The 16,819-nt window shown below is 41.0% G+C and overlaps 1 protein-coding gene across 1 annotated transcript in view; it reads left to right on the forward strand.

Moving 5' to 3' along the window:
- Nucleotides 1-16,819, forward strand: part of DNAJC3 (DnaJ heat shock protein family (Hsp40) member C3) — a 57,989-nt gene that overhangs the window by 9,859 nt on the left and 31,311 nt on the right. Inside the window, exon 2 of the mRNA XM_043892453.1 lies at nucleotides 12,111-12,221. Within this exon, the coding sequence (XP_043748388.1) occupies nucleotides 12,111-12,221 (111 nt within the window). The remainder of the gene's footprint in view (nucleotides 1-12,110; nucleotides 12,222-16,819) is intronic.

A 16,819-nucleotide genomic window follows, 5' to 3' on the forward strand; every position in this document is an offset into this window, starting at 1 on the left:
TCACATTATTAGATGAAAGTGATGTTGGATAAGATAGTAACATAATAAGGATCTGAGTTTTAGGTAAAAGGCACAGAGAAATGCTGGATACTGCTTTCAATCATAGAAGGCAAGAGAAGCTTAGTTTGGAGAGGAACTCGACCTCTGGGGTGACGGTATACATAACTCTTTGGAGGGACACCTCGTCGCTTTATTTGAAGGACTAGTGCAAATGAAAGAGCCTGGGTGGATGTTTTGGTCCAGCTTACAGAAAAGGTCACGGTAACCCCAACTTGCATGCATGGACTCAGTGACCAAGAAAGTGACCCTGTGGCTGTGGGAAGCCAGCCTGGGGCTCGGCTCTCAAATGTCTCTGTCCCCCAGGGAGTGCTTGTCAGGGGGATCCTCTGCCATGCCAGATTCGCGGGTCGCCGTCTTGTGCGCGCTGGTGTCGTGGTCACCCAGGTCTTTGGATTTCACCTGCTCATTCAGGTAGTGAGTCTCAGTGAAGTCACCCAAGTGGGTATTGTTTAGTCAGTAACCAGTTTGTGCAGTTCCCTGAGGTGTTTTTCAGGAGTAACACATGTTCTGTTGTATTCAGCCAGCTTGCTCTCCCAGTCCTCCTGGTTTAGTTTCTTGATACCCTGAAGAATGTGGGATTTAGCCGCCTTGTTGGTTTGTAGCTTCATCAGTGTCTCAGCATATTCTCTGTCCTCCTGAGACTGCTGAAGAAGATATCTGGCATATCCTTCACAGCCACACTGTCAGGATCAAAGCGGCGAGACACGGCCAGGGAGATGCAGGAGGCGAGGAGCTCCGGGTGGGCCTGGCAGTTGATGGCGGCCCCGGAGTCCTGGTGGTCACTCGGGCACACCCGTGAGGGGCACTCGGTTGTCGCGGCGGGTGGCCGAGGCACCCTCCAGGGTGCCGTGGGGAGGCGTGGCTGTGCTGGTTCGGCCCAGCCTCTGGCAAGCGCTGTTGCAGCAGGGAGCTGCGGTGGCTCTCTGTAAATGTGTGGCCCGAGGCCTCTGGAATAGATAGTTCAAAGTACCATGCACATGTACTCTTGGCTCCCACTAGACCTCAGGGTCTACCTGTGAGACTGGAACAGATTGTGGTTAAAATGTTCCATTAAATGATGGGTTGGGTGAGGAAGCATGCAAGGCTGAGCAACTGTGGAGAGAGAGCTTAGCCGGGTTTATATGGGGGAAAGGTTTCTCAGCTGTGCTGCAGATAAAGCTAGGCTTTGGAATTGAGTCATGTTCTGACAGTTACCATGAGTCTTCAGGTAGCTTGGCTGACTTCTCTAAGCCTTAGATTCCTGAGTTATCAAAGTATGAAAGATGTTTACTTTCTAGGTTTGTTGTGAAAATTAAGTGAAATAGATATTCTGAAAGTATTCAGCATGTTTTTTTAATTTCTTAATTTCCTTCTGTGTTACATCTTTCCTGTTAGACACTTTCACGACTGGATAAGGAAAGTACTGTGACTAATGGTTTATCTCATATCCAGATTTCTTACTTCCTCCAGCAATCTGAAATCCTTTACTGAGTACATTGATCTGATTGTCCCTTTGAGAAAATTAAATGAGATGTTTGAAATCTTCTTGATAATTGGAAGACTGCTTCCTTTACGTGTTGTGAGCACATAGATAAATCTATCAGCTTGCCTTTGAAATTAATTTTACCAGCTGTAATAGACTGGATGGTTAGAGAGTTTACACACAGCATTTTCACCATTCTTACTGGATCCGTAGTTTATTCTCTAGTGTCATTTTAACATGCTTTCTGGACACACATTTCTACATGTGATGCACAGTCTTTTAAACTTTATACTAGGAACTGTAGATGTTTATGTGGAGGTAGAGTTTATATTAGAATTTACCTTTAAAAAATCGAAATGAACTGCCTTTAATTGTTTTAATTTCCCTACCCCTATCCCTTAAAATGGAGAAGGCAATGTCAACCCACTCCAGTACTCTTGCCTGAAAAATCCCATGGACAGAGGAGCCTGGTAGGCTGTAGTCCATGGGGTTGCTAAGAGTCAGACATGACTGAGCGACTTCACTTTACTTTTTCACTTTCATGCATTGGAGAAGGCAATGGCAACCCACTCCAGTGTTCTTGCCTGGAGAATCCCAGGGGCGGGGGAGCCTGGTGGGCTGCCGTCTTTGGGGTCGCACAGAGTTGGACACGACTGAAGCAACTTAGCAGCAATAGCAACAGCATCCCTTAAAAAGATTTAAGTAAGTGAAAGTTGCTCAGTCGTGTCCGACTCTTTGCGACCCCATGGACTATAGTCAATAGAATTCCCCAGGCCAGGAGTGGGTAGCTGTTCCCTTCTCCAGGGGATCTTCTCAACCCAGGGATCAAACCCAGGTCTCCTGCGTTGAAGGTGGATTCTTTACCAGCTGAGCCACAAGGGAAGCCCAAGAATACTGGAGTGGATAGCCTGTCCCTTCTCCAGGGGATCTTCCCTACCCAGGAATAAAAAACTGGGGTCTCCTGCATTGCAGTTGGATTCTCTACCAACTGAGCTATCAGGGAAGCCCACAAAGATTTAAAGTAAAACCTTACTGTGTGAAATTTTCTACATTTACCAAGGTGGGGAATGATATTTTGAACCTCCCTGTACTCCTCTCCCTGTGTTAACAATTAACCCATGACCAATCTTCTTTCATCTGTACCAGTGGATTATTTTGGAACATTTTACATGACATCATTTTGTTTATAAATATTTTAGTGTTTATGAAAGATAAGGACTGCTTTAAGTTTTAGAGTCTATATCATCTAAAAATATTCCCTGCAGTGTCTGATTATAATGCTATACCTTTGAACTACAGTCTAATGAAAACGTTTGAGACAGGGTTATTTTGCTCTTCTTTCTTGACTTAACTGGCTGCTTAATTATAAAATATGTCTTTCGTGTTAACAAATATTCTCTACAAGTTTTCAGTTTCAAGTGATAATCAGTACATCTTTAACGAAACACATTGCTCAGTTTGTTTTCTTTTTATTGTATAAGCACATGAATACATTCTTACCAGAGGAAAAAACTAAACCATACAGAAGTGCATACTATATCCTCTTTTTTAAAGCATAAATGAAATCTGAACACATTTACTCTAATGCAGCGTGGTGTCCGTGGTTCACGCCACCACAGTTCTTTCCATTCTTGCCGGCCTCTAATCTGTTTTCCATTCGGCCAGCCAAAGTGATCTTTTTAAAATGTAAATCAGATCGTCAGTTCCTTGCTGAAAACCCATCCAGTGACGTCCCTTTGCTCTTGGAGTAAAACCCAGATTTCTTACCATAGCCTGCAAGGCTAAGTGTGACCCATCCTGGCAGCTGGGAGCTGCTTCTTGATGTCTTAACATAGAGCTTGGTCTTACCCAGGCCCTCTGCACTTGTTTTGTACTGCTTGCCTGATCATATTTTGGCATGTTGGAGGCTTTTTGTCATTTAGGACTGCTCTCCTGCCTTTTGTGTTTTAACTCGGGGAGGAGTTATTTGACTCCTGAGCATTATATTAAGCTCTCGGCTTCCTTTCCACTGGCAGAGTGATCTTGCTTGTCTATCTTTATCTCCACTGCATCCCCACTGCTAGAGCAGGCAGTGCGTGGACGCTTGGTCTGTTTTTTAATGTGTGTTGCATCCTGTGGATCTGTAAAGATGTCAGTTATCTTCATTTTTAGAATGTTTTTTTCCTATTTGCTCCCCCAATTTTGGTTCCTTAATTCTCTTGTTTGGTATTGGTTTCATAAGGATAGGTTTTACGCTCATCTTTGATTTTCAGAATTGCTTGTTGCCCGTCTTTGAATTCTGATTGTGAGAGAAGGCTGACTGCCTGTCTGGAGGCTGAGAAGTCTCCAGGACCCCTTCCTTCCTTTCCCTGGTTTCAGAGTTTGGGTCCCCCAGAGAGCTGCAGCCACCTCCATGGCATACCTCTCCTGAAAAGGTGTTTGGATATTATTTTGCCCACCAGTCTTATCACGTCCATTTTATGTTTTGAGAATTTTTCCAATTTCTGTTTTTTAGATGGCCCTCTTATTCTTAAAAAAGAATTTTTTTTTTCCAGTGAGGTTATGCATGTATCTCCTTAAATAAATCTTGTCATTTCTAGAATTTGAGTCTATTGGGAGGTAGGCTCATGTGCTTAGTAGCTGACTGTTTTTTTTCTATTTCCTATGGACCACTTTCTTCAAAAAAAATCTTTTTTAATGAAAGAGGTAATTTCTATCAGCAAGTCATTTCTTCATTGAAAGGATTTAAGTTAAATTTTGTTCTTGGAAAATCTTAAAAATACACCAAAGTTTAGAAAATAGTATCATGTACCACGGTGTCCTGTCAGTTCAGTTTAGTCACTTAGTCGTGTCCGACTCTTTGTGACCTCATGGACTGCAGCACACCAGGCTTCCCTGTCCATCACCAACTCCCGGAGATTACTCTAACTCATGTCCATCGAGTTGGTGATGCCATCCAGCCATCTCATCCTCTGTCGTCCCCTTCTCCTCCCACCGTCAATCTTTCCCAGCATCAGGGTCTTTTCCAGTGAGTCAGTTCTTCGCATCAGGTGGCCAAAGTAGTGGAGTTTCAGCATCAGTCTTTCCAATGAATATTCAGGACTGATTTCCTCTAGGATGGACTGGTTGGGTCTCCTTGCAGTCCAAGGGACTCTCAAGAGTCTTCTCCTACACCTCAGTTCAAAATTATCAGTTCTTAGGCTCTCAGCTTTCTTTATAATCCAACTCTCACATCCATACATGACTACTGGAAAAACCATAGCTTTGACTAGACCGACCTTTGTGGGCAAAGTAATGTCTCTGCTTTTTAAAATGCTGTCTAGGTTGGTCATAGCTTTTCTTCCAAGGAGCAAGTGTCTTTTCATTTCATGGCTGTGTCCTGTTACCCCACTTCAAAAATTACCAGCACCTGGTGGATGTATTTTGTCTGTACTTTCATCCTCTTCCCCAAGATTATTTTGAAGGCAGTCCTGGTTCACATGATATATTCTGTAAATACTATGTGGTGGAAACTCCAGAGTGATGCTGGAAAATAGCCTCTCTTCAGAGTCAGTGATTGCCCTGTAGGCTAGGGAGTTCTCATAAAGCTAAAGCCTGTAGGAGTTTTCTCGTTGCTTTCTGAGGAGGAGACTACCTTATTCATTTCTGTTAAGACCACAATTTTATACACAGTGTTCAGTAACATCTGTTAAGTAAAACATTAAGTTCTGTAATCTTCATTACAAAAAGCAGGTTGTATTTTTGGATGTGGTATGGAATTAGGTGAAACTACAGTTGACTCTCACATTCTGAATATAATCAGTTTCTAAATCTATATGGCATACTGAATTTCTCTGAAGATACAGGTTAGGAGCCTGTGTCTTCATTTTAAATGGAAAAAATAACAATGCTTTCCTAGTCCACTGAACACCCCTAACTAATTTCTCCAACTTATATCTACATACTTGTAAATAGGTTAGACGTTTTCACATTATTGCCCCGAAACAAAGAGGACTTTGTAGGACCCTGAGTTTTGTTTTTTCTTTTAATTTATTGTACTGAAGTATGCTTGATTTACAATGTTGTATTAGTGTCTGCTCTACAGCCCAGCGTTACAGTTGTACATACATATATATGTATAAATACACATTCTTTTTTTTTTTTTTTTTTTACACATTCTTTTTCATATTCTTTCCTTTTATGGTTTATCACAGGGTATTGAATATAGTCATCTGTGCTATACAGTGGCCCTTTTTGTTTCTCCATTTTATATATAAAATGGTATTCCCAAGGTCCTGCTAATCCCAAAGTTCCAGTCCATCTGTCCCCCTTGGCAACTACAAGTCTTTTCTCTATCCCTGTGAGTCTGTTTCTGTAGAAGTAGATAAGTTCATCTGTGTCATATTTTAGATTACACATTTAAGTATTATGGTGTTTGTCTTTCTGACTGACGGCACTTAGTTTGATAATCTCTAGGTCCGTGCATGTTACTGCAAATGGCTTTATTTCATTCTTTTTAATGGCTGAGTAGTATCCCATTGTGTATATGTACCACATCTTTATCCGTTCATCTGTCGATGGAGATTTAGATTGTTTCCATGTCTTGGTTATTGTGAATAGTCCTGCTGTCAACAAAGGGGTGCATTTTATCTCTTTGGATTATAGCTTTAGGACCCTGAGTTTTTGAGACCCCCAATTTAAGGTGTCCTCTTCTCTTTCTGTTCCTTCTTCCTTCCTTCCTGATTTAGAGGGCTCCAGCAGGCAACTGATGTAATAAAACACTACACAGAAACACAGAAAATTCAGACTGGGAATATGAAAAGCTACTTTGTTGTTTAGTAGGGTGAAGAATAAGGTAAAGTGTATTTCATTTGGCTTTTTGCTCTATTAGATGAAATCAGGAATTCACTAGCTTTTGATGATTGAAATGGCAGGCAGTTGTTCAAATAGTTGATCTGGCTGTCTTCCTGGACTCCACCTCTTTCTTCACTTGACCCCTGTGTCCAGACAGTTGACACAAGTTGCGTGTAGTCTTTTCCTCTCTCGTATTTTTTTCTCTGCAGTCTGTTTTCTGTTTCCACTGCTGCTACTCCACGGTCAAGTCAGCATCATGTTACCTGAGTTACTGTCACTGGGACTTTATTGATTTCCCTCTTCCCTTCTGGCTGTTTACTGGCATCTTCTAGCAGAGAAAGTAGTGAGAAATACCCACTCAGTAATGAAGGCATGGTGGAGAGGAGAGCTGGCTGCAGTACTGGACTTTGAGTTCTCTGAAAGCCTCATTACTCTTGAGTTCTTGGCTTTTATAAAATATGATGTTCTTTGTGTTTGGAATGCTAGATTTCCTCTTTAGCCTTGTTACACAGGTCCATCCTTCCCACTTGTCCTTCAGGGGAGACCTCAGGGAACACCGTGTCTCCCCAACCCCAGCACTGTCCAGGAGAACTTTCTGTGATGCTGGGAAATGCTCTGTATCATCCTTACTGTCCCACACACTCGCCATTAGCTAAGCGGCATTTATGCTGTGACTAGTGAGACTGACAAATTGAATTTTAAATTTTATTTAGTTTTAACTGTAGGCATTGGGTGCCTCTGCTTGTGCCCTCTCAGAGCCCTGTGTGTATTCATTCCATCCTAACACTGTATTGTATGCTTTTCCAACATTTTATTATCAAACACGAAACAATTTTATAGTGTACAGCCCTGTACCTATCACCTAAATTCTACTATTAATGTAATTACTACACATGTTTTTAATACATACCCATCTGGGCGTTTTTCTATCCGTTAATCCTTTTGAAAAATAATTTTCAAAATAGTATCAGTATACATGTCCCTAAATACTTTAACATATATATCATTAGCAGTTGTTTTTTGCAGGGGTAAAATTTATATACAGTAAAGCGTCCATTTTAGAGTATATATTTGCTGGGTTTTGATACCTGCATGTGCTTGTGTAACCCTCGCCTCCGTCAGGGTTAGAACTCTCTCGGCACCCCAGAGACTTCTTTCTGCTCCTCCCCAGTCCTGTCTCCCACCCTCTCGAGTGATGACTGTTGAGATCGTTTTCCCTGCAGTGTCTCCTTGGCACAGCGAAAAGCTTAACATCACGTTTATTGTGAAAGAGAAATGCTGTGGCTGTTTAGTTTCCACATGCACCTTCTACACGCATTTGAACTTTAGAACAACAAAAAGAGTCTATATTCTACCTAACGAGGTGCAGCTCTTCTTGGAAATGAAAAACGCTCACCTGTATCCTGGTTGAGAAGATACGTTTTCAGCAGTCACTGTGTCCATTACTGACTGTATTAATTACCATGTCCTGTTCGGGACTTAATCATATAAAAACTAAATTGTAAAGTTAATTTTAACAGCTTGTAAATAAAATAAAAATGGAAACTGGAGAAAATATGGTTAGTACAGTCGATTCTCAATTCCTGGTAGTTATACTCCGTATGTCATTATCAACATTGAATTAACAAATATTGAACCACTGCACCTGGGAGAAAATTCAGGGTTAGGATCCTGCAAGGCCTCAGGTCACTACCAGTTTGTCAACAGATCAAAATGTAACCTGTTTTCTGTGACTTTCTGTTTAAAAATATCTTGTTTAATATAATTGGCTAACATTGAATTCATGGCCAGCAGTATTATCATTCATGTCTGAATGAAGCTCATCTGACAAACGTGTTTTCTTTTCCTGAAAGTGTTTTGCTTGCACCGTACAGCTTGCAGGATCTTAGTTCCCCTACCAGGGATTGAACCCATGTCCCTGACTGTGGAAGCTCAGAGTCTTAACTACTGGACCCCCAGGGAATTCCCCAAACAAATTTTTTTTGAAAGGCCCAGTACAGTCTCTTGCCTTTAGGAATATTAGGAAGTACTATGCTTGGGAGCCATTTTAAACAGTGAAATCAGTGAAAAAGAAGGAAAGTAAAAACCATAGAGGACACTTGTTTATAACATGAGAGCTGACGCAGAAAGAAGGAGAATCACCTTGTTTGACTTCAGCTCGGAACATGCTCTTCAAGTGTCCCAAGTGTGTCCCCCTTCCACATGTACACCTGTCCTCAAATGACTGCCAGGGGGCCCTGAATGTTAGTTTGGAGATTCCAGGTGAATTTTAGGGGCTCACAGATTAACCTTAGTGGGCAAATTCTGAGACACCATCTGAGTTGTAAGGCTTGACTATATGTATACAAATAAACAGATGCTTATAAACAAGCAAAGAGAACATGTGCAAAGCTGCTGCATTTTGAGTCTGTAATTAGTCATGAGGTCATAGTTGATTTATATGGCATCCTTTGTTAACTTCCTGTCCCATACATCTCATGCCTTCTGCTGAAACCTCAGCTCCTCTGGCTTCTTCTCCTGATGGTGTAACCGAAACCCTCATTTCTGAAGGGTCTGAGTGCTCAATTGCCCTGTTTTTTGGTTGCTGTAATTTTAAATTAATCTTTAGTGTTGGGCACAGAAGAACTAAGGCCCCAGAGAGTCCCCTAGGGTCCAGGTGCACCCCTCTTAGCCACCCTCTTAGCAGAGCCTGTTTCTCCTTGATCAGAAACTCCCTGCAGCTGGGCAGCTCACTGCCACTTTATCTCAGCTTCATGCTGCAGGAGGTTTTTATCTTGGAACCAAAACACTCAGCAGCCATCTTAGTGAATTCTAATACTATAATCCCTTTCGGGGATAGCATTTAAAATAAATATTATTTGCTGTTTAAATAAAATATTTTAAAATATTGACCAATTCTGGGTGAAAGGGATGAATAAATGCATGAGTTTAATGCATATTACCCAATATAAGGATTTTCCATGTAGCTGAGACTTTTAACTGTAAGTACTGAGAAAAATTTAAGATAATTTTGACAGAAGACTTTTCTCAATATATTATAGTTGTTTTTAAGTTTGGTGGGCTATGTGGTTTTTGTCGAAACTACTCAACTTTGCATTATAGCATGAAAGCAGCCTTAAGCCAGGTACAGTGAAGGGTATGACTGTGTTCCAGCAGAATTTTATTTACAAAAGCAGTTTGCTGACCTCTATTCTAGAAAGTGGGCACACACCAGTTAATGAGACCAGATACAGTATTATATTCTATTCTTGTTGATCTAAAAACCTTTAGAATCCATTCCCACACATGTTCCATGGGTTTCTGCTACTTTATCAGCAAAATCTTGCAATTCTTTTGTGTAAACTATTTTTTCTTTAAAAAAGCTTTTTTTTATTGGAGTATTGTTGCTTTACAATGTTGTTAGTTTCTGCTCTACATCAGAGTGAATCAGTTATACATATATCTCATCTTTTTTAGATTCCCTTTCCATTTAGGTAATGACAGAGCATTGAGTAGTAAACTGTTTTCTTTAGGTCACAGTAACATACTTGCCTGGTGACATCTGGAGTGGTTAGGTGTGTCTGAGTGAGCATCCCCTTTCATGACTTCTGCCCTGAGTGGTTGTCCTTGGAATTTTAAGCAGTTGAAGGCGAGGTGCCACTGATGGTGGAAGGGAATCTGCTTCTATGGGTAAGGCAGGCTCAGAAGGTCTGGGAGGTTAAATTGGTCCATTTCATGTAGGTTACAACCAGATGACTCTATTTTTAAGTTTGAGGGTCCCATTCTTTACTAATATGTTCTAAATATTCTAGGAGAGACTTGGAGAGACTCTGAATTCAACTATTGTTTTAATTCAGCAATCTTGAAAATTAAATTTTGTGTTTGACTTCCAACTAAATCATCTCTATGGCTACAAAAAATTAGAGTTTGTTTTAGGGGCTACTGTGGAATCTCTCAGCTAGGAGTTAGCCCTGAGCTTTTCTTCCCTCTTTAAGTACTCTCTCTAGTGTGCTCCAAGGAATCTATCCCAGAGTCCTTATTTTCATCATTACTGCCATTATGGTCAAGTGCAGCAGCCACTTGGGTTTCCCAGCCATGTGCCTCAGTTTGCGGCATGTCAACTGCAAATGATATCTTCATTAATTAATTCTATACCTGCTATAAATTACTAACTCATTTCTCATTGACACGGAATTCAGCAACAGCGCTCAAGCTCAAGGGCATGACCAAACCAATCCTTAAATCCCATTTTTGTGGCTCCGTGTCTTGAATCACTCCCAATAGCAATTGTGTATGAAAGTCTGGTTCTCTTCAGGAGACAGAAACCTCATGGTTGTTTTAAAAGAGGAAGTTTAATGTAAAGAACTGTTATGATAGGAGGGCGACTGTAATGGTGTAAAAGGAACTTTATGGGATAGTCCAGGACTGAGAGGCAGTCCCCAAGGAAGGGCCAGCCTGGAGGGGGGTCCCTTCCCCAGGGCTGGGGTTCAGCCCTCATTGGAGACAGTACAGTCGCAGCCTGTTTGTTGAGAAAAAAGTTTGCTGAGTTGCCAGGGCTAGAGCTGGTCCACAGTGGCCGGGGAAGCAAGAAACCGCCTCCTCAGGTGTATGATGTCCTCGTGGGAGGTCGTGTGTGACCGAGGCTCCGGGTGGCTGAGGGGCTGGCCCCCTGGATGCGTGGCGGGGACGGGGCCCCTCTGGAGGTGGTCCCCCTGCACACCACGCGGCAGGGGCCAGAGAAGAGGAACAGCAGCAAGAGGAGCCAGGAGGGGAGCTTCCTGCAGCGCCCTGTCAAAGCCCAGCACTGTGCTCAGTGTGAAGAAAAGTGCTTACCCACGCCAGCCCATTATTACAGTCAGCGCGGGAGGATGAATGCGGAGCTGAGAGGCGGCACGTTGGGTGACAATGGGCCTGTCAGTCAGACGATGCTGTTCTACTCCCAGTTCCTCACCAGGTCCCCGTTTTGCTCAGAGTGAAACCAAAGCCTAGCGTGGCCAGGCCCCTCTACTACTCTGACCTCATCTCATTTCTCATCTCCCTTGTCGGCTCTGTGGTGGTCATCCAGACCTCCCTGCTGTTCCTGGAACATACCTGGTAGGCGCCTGACCCCAGGGCCTTCGCACTAGATGGTTGTCCTTGGCAGACTCTTTTCCTAGCTAGATACCTGCATGGTGAGTCCTCACTTTCTTCAGGCAGGTCTTTGCTCAGGGAGGCCCTTGACCACCTTGTTTAATACTGAAAGCCCCACTGCTCCTGACCCGCCACCCAGCAGCTCTCCTTTTTACCTCCCGTACTTATGTCTGACTCCTGTTGCTATAATGTCAGGTGCCACGAGTGACTGAGGTTTTTGTTTGTTTAGCTCACTTATCCCAAATATGTAGAACAGTGCCTGGTGCCCTGTAGTTGCTCATTAAGTTCTTGATTATTATAGTGGATTCTAATATTCATTAAAGTGAGATTCTAGTTAAACAAAGCAGTTCTAATTTTGTTGTTGTGGGCCAAAAAAGTTTTAAGTATTTTTGCTAGTCACTGTGTTAGCCCATTTTCCTTGTATTTTGTAGAGTAGGTATGTTCTTTGGACTGATGAGGTTAGTACAAGTGTGTTTTCGGGTGGCTTATAGTCTATAAAATGAAGCCCTGTACTTGACTGTTGCTTTCTTTAGCTCACTTTTCAGCTTCTGTGACTTTTTTCATCTGAGTAGATGACTAAAGCAGACAACTGTATTTTCAACATTGTATTCATGAGAGTTCAGTTGTGGTTCATGGGAAGGTAATTTGTTATTTTTTTTGTTTTTAGGTGCTGAATGTGGAGTAAATGCAGATGTTGAGAAGCATCTGGAATTGGGCAAGAAACTCCTTGCAGCTGGACAGCTCGCGGATGCGTTATCTCAGTTTCACGCTGCAGTAGGTTTGTATCTTGGAGTCAAAACACTCAGTGGCCGTCTTAGTGAATTCTAACTTGTAGCTCTTTTTTGGGATAACGTTTAAAATAAATAGTATTTACTGTTTGAGTAAAGTATTTTAAAATGTTTACAGGATTCTGGGTGAAATACATTAAGAAACTAAATACACAACACTTGAGTACATATGGGTCTAACATGAGAAAATTTTCAGTGTAATGGAGACTTAATAGTCATCCCTAGGTGGCCTCAGGGGATTGCTTCCAGGACCCCCTTGGATGCCAAGATCTGTGGATACTCAAGTCCCTCATATAAAATGATGTAGTATTTGCATGTAATCTACACACATCCTCCCGTATACTTTAAATCATCCCTAGATTACTTATAATACATAATGTAGTGCAAATACTATGTAAATGTAATGCAGATGCTCTGTGAATATCTGTGGAGCAAGTTTTTTCCCAAATATTTCATATCTGTGGTTGTGGAACCTGCAGGTACGGAGGTACTATATATATATTTTTCTACCTTCTGAAACAGATGTCACTGAATACAGTTTAATTTTCTCGATGATTTGAGAGCAATGATGTAATAGTTACTTGGAGGCCTTTGGGGGAATCCTGCAGTTCATTGCCTGTTTATTGTTCTTTAGACTCCCTCCACCCCTTAATCTGTTACTTTTTATTGCTTGCTTGTGTCTGCCTGTAGCATCAACTGTCTTTGTAGTGTTTAATCTTACAGGACTGTGAGAGATGAGATGACCAGAGTAAATGTTAATAGGGTGTGAATGAGGTCTTAAAGATTTTCGTATAAGTCACTACATAATCTTTTTGACATTGCTATTCTTCATTCCTTTTTAATTTACTTATATATTCTCACCTTTATTTAGGATGGTTAAGAGTGACAAGTGAACCTGCAGAGTAAGGAGTGGTGTATTTTTAATCAGATACAGTTCTGCTCACTAGAAGAATTATTCTATTGTGATTTACTATATAAGCAAAAAGTAGTTAGGTTTTGGCTTGGTGATGTTTTTCTTCATGCTTTTTAGATTTTTATTACTGATGTTACTAACTCTCTAGAATAATAGGAAACCCAGATTTTAATCATAGCTTTGCTGCTGGATAATTCTGTGACATTGGTCAAGTCATGTAAGAAAATGTAGGCTTAAATTAGAAGTGACCTGCATGTTCCCAGCAATTTTTACCCTGCCACTCAAAAAAGGACATTCTGAGAAGATCAGATGAGAGAACTGTGTATAAAGATTTCTTTGAAAATAGGTGACAATCACATGTGTAAGGTATATAGAAATATTGTGTCTTTGAAAATTAAGACTTTTCTAAAAGCAGAATTAGTATGTTAATAGGGTTTTCTTAACTATGTGAACTTTTGATGATTAGCTGACCTTGGAAAGTCAGTTAGTTGGCATGACAGTTTGCACTAGTTACTTTTCACGAGAGACCTTGTACTGTGTGACCGGGTCACTCCCAAGTCCACACTTTTTCCAGTGATTTGAGTTGTCTTCAGTGCTGCAGCATGACAATTAACATTTTTTCAGTTATTACCTTAGATAATGCAAGTCTTTATTTTTTTAAGAAATGTTTTCTTGCTACTACGAGAATAGTTGCAGAAACATGTACATCTACTTATTTTGTACTTTATTATTTGCTTTCATTAATCTCACAAATTAGTAGGAACATTAAGGGCCATGAATATTGTTAGCATCGTTTAAAATGACTGCCTATTTTTCTTTAGCTTCACTACCATACAAGAATTCCACAGATGGCTCTTCCCCAAAAATACCCAATAAAATATTTATCGTCTACACTGAAAGACATAAATTAGTAATGCTAAAACATGGTAATTTATTTGTGAAATTCAGAAAAGGGAGAAAGTGAGACACTGCTAATGCATTCAGAATTTGAATAGTAAAGTCATTCTCTTCATGATAATTTGGCAAGTAGCAGTGATTCTCAAATGGTACACTTAGTATAATTTGAGGAAGACCTGTATGTTTTGAGACTTTCATTGTTTTAGTTTATATAAAACACTGATACTTTATAATTAACTGTAGATAAGAGAGTTTAAATTATAGTTGATGGGACTATATAGTAGGTAAGGATGGGGTGATGTAGTATCATGGCCTGTTGAATCTCTTTAAGAGATATTTGTTTATGAGAAGAGAACTGTAGGTCTTCTATTTCAGTTGTCGTATTTACCAAACATCAAATTCAGTGTGGCCATGTTGACTGCTTCAGATAACCTGTAAGGTAGTGACAGCCTCTTGCAAACAGTGAGTGAGCCCAGGTCTCCTGACTTCTAGACCAGCAGGTTGTGCAGTTACTGTAGTTATTGCTGCAGATCAAAAGATCAAAGAACTGTGCTACTGTAAAAGGTACAATTTTTTTTTTTTTGTGGTAAAATATCACCCATAATTTCATTTCAGTTCAGTCGCTCAGTCGTGTCCAATTCTTTGCGACCCTGTGGACTGCAGCACATCAGGCTTCGCTGTCCATCACCAACCTCCGGAGCTTACCCAAGCTCATGTCCATCCAGTCGGTGACGCCATCCAACCAACTAATGCTCTGTCGTCCCCTTTTCCTCACACCTCCAATCTTTCCCAGCATCAGGGTCTTTTCAGATGAGTCAGCTCTTTGCATCAGGTGGCCAAAGTATTGGAGCTTCAGCTTCAGCATCAGTCCTTCCAATGAACACCCAGGACTGATCTCCTTTAGGATGGACTGGTTGGATCTCCTTGCAGTCCAAGGGACTCTCAAGAGTCTTCTCCAACACCACAGTTGAAAAGCATCAATTCTTTGGTGCTCAGCTTTCTTTATGGTCCAACTCTCACATCCATACATGACTACTGGAAAAACCATAGTTTTGACTAGACAGACATTTGTTGGCAAAGTAATGTCTCTGCTTTTTAATATGCTGTCCAGGTTGGTTATAACTTTTCTTCCAAGGAGCAAGTGTCTTTTCATTTCATGGCTGTAGTCACCATCTACAGTGATTTTGGAGTCCAAGAAAATAAAGTCTGTCACTGTTTCCACTGTTTCCCCATCTATTTGCCATGAAGTGATGGGACCAGATGCTGTGATCTTAGTTTTCTGAATGTTGAGCTTTAAGCCAACTTTTTTACTGTCTTCTTTCACTTTCATCAAGAGGCTCTTTAGTTCATCTTCACTTTCTGCCGTAAGTGTGGTGTCATCTGCATATCTAAGGTTATTGATATTTCTCCCGGCAATCTTGATTCCAGCTTGTGCTTCATCCAGCCCAGTGTCTCACATGATGTATTCCGCATATCAGTTAAATAAGCAGGGTGACAGTATACAGCCTTGACATACTCCTTTTCCGATTTGGAACCAGTCTGTTGTTCCATGTCCAGTTCTAATTGTTGCTCTTGACCTGCATACAGATTTCTCAGGAGGAAGGTCTGGTGGTCTGGTATTCCCATCTCTCTTAAGAATTTTCCACAGTTTGTTGTGATCCACACAGTTGAAAGCTTTGGCATAGTCAATAAAGCAGAAGTAGATGTTTTTCTGGAACTCTCTGGCTTTTTCGATGATCCAGCAGATGTTGGCAATTTGATCTCTGGTCCCTCTGCCTTTTCTAAATCCAGCTTGAACATCTGGAAGTTCACCGTTTACGTATTGCTGAAGCCTGGCTTGGATAATTTTGAGCATTACTTTGCTAGCTTGTGAGATGAGTACAGTTGTGCAGTAGTTTGAACATTCTTTGGGATTGCCTTTCTTTGGGATTGGAATGAAAACTGACCTTTTCCAGTCCTGTGGCCACTGCCGAGTTTTCCAAATTTGCTGGTATATTGAGTGCAGCACTTTCACAGCATCATCTTTAGGATTTGAAATAGCTCAACTGGAATTCCATCACCTCCACTAGCTTTGTTGGTAGTGATGCTTCCTAAGGCCCACTTGACTTCACATTCCAGGATGTCTGGCTCTAGGTGAGTGATCACACCATTGTGGTTATCTGAGTCATGAAGATCTTTTTTATATAGTTCTTCTGTGTATTCTTGCCACCTCTTCTTAATATCTTCTGCTTCTGTTAGGTCCGTACCATTTCTGTCCTTTCTTTTTTTTTTTCTTTTCGTTTCTGTCCTTTATTGTGCCCATCTTTGCATGAAACGTTCCCTTGGTATCTGATTTTCTTGAAGAGATCTCTGGTCTTTCCCATTCTGTTGTTTTCCTCTGTTTCTTTGCATTGATCACTGAAGAAGGCTTTCTTATCTCTCCTTGTTATTCTTTGGAACTCTGCATTCAAATGGGTATATCTTTCCTATTCTCCTTTGTTTTTCCACTTCTCTTCTTTTCACAGCTATTTGTAAGGCCTCCTCAGACAACCATTATGCCTTTTTGCATTTCTTTTTCTTGGGGATGGTCTTGATCACTGCCTCCTGTACAGTGTCAGGAACCTCTGTCCATAGTTCTAAAATATCACCCATAATTTAGTACATTGCTTTAAACTGACTATATAAAACATTCATTAAATGTTTATACTTCCAAACTTCTAAATTTCATAATGTACTTTATCTTTTTAACTTTTCCTATATTAGAAATTGATGTTAGAGTTTGTAATACAATTTGGGTGG

This window comes from Cervus elaphus, chromosome 30 (genome assembly GCF_910594005.1).
Source record: "Cervus elaphus chromosome 30, mCerEla1.1, whole genome shotgun sequence".
NCBI lineage: Eukaryota > Metazoa > Chordata > Mammalia > Artiodactyla > Cervidae > Cervus > Cervus elaphus.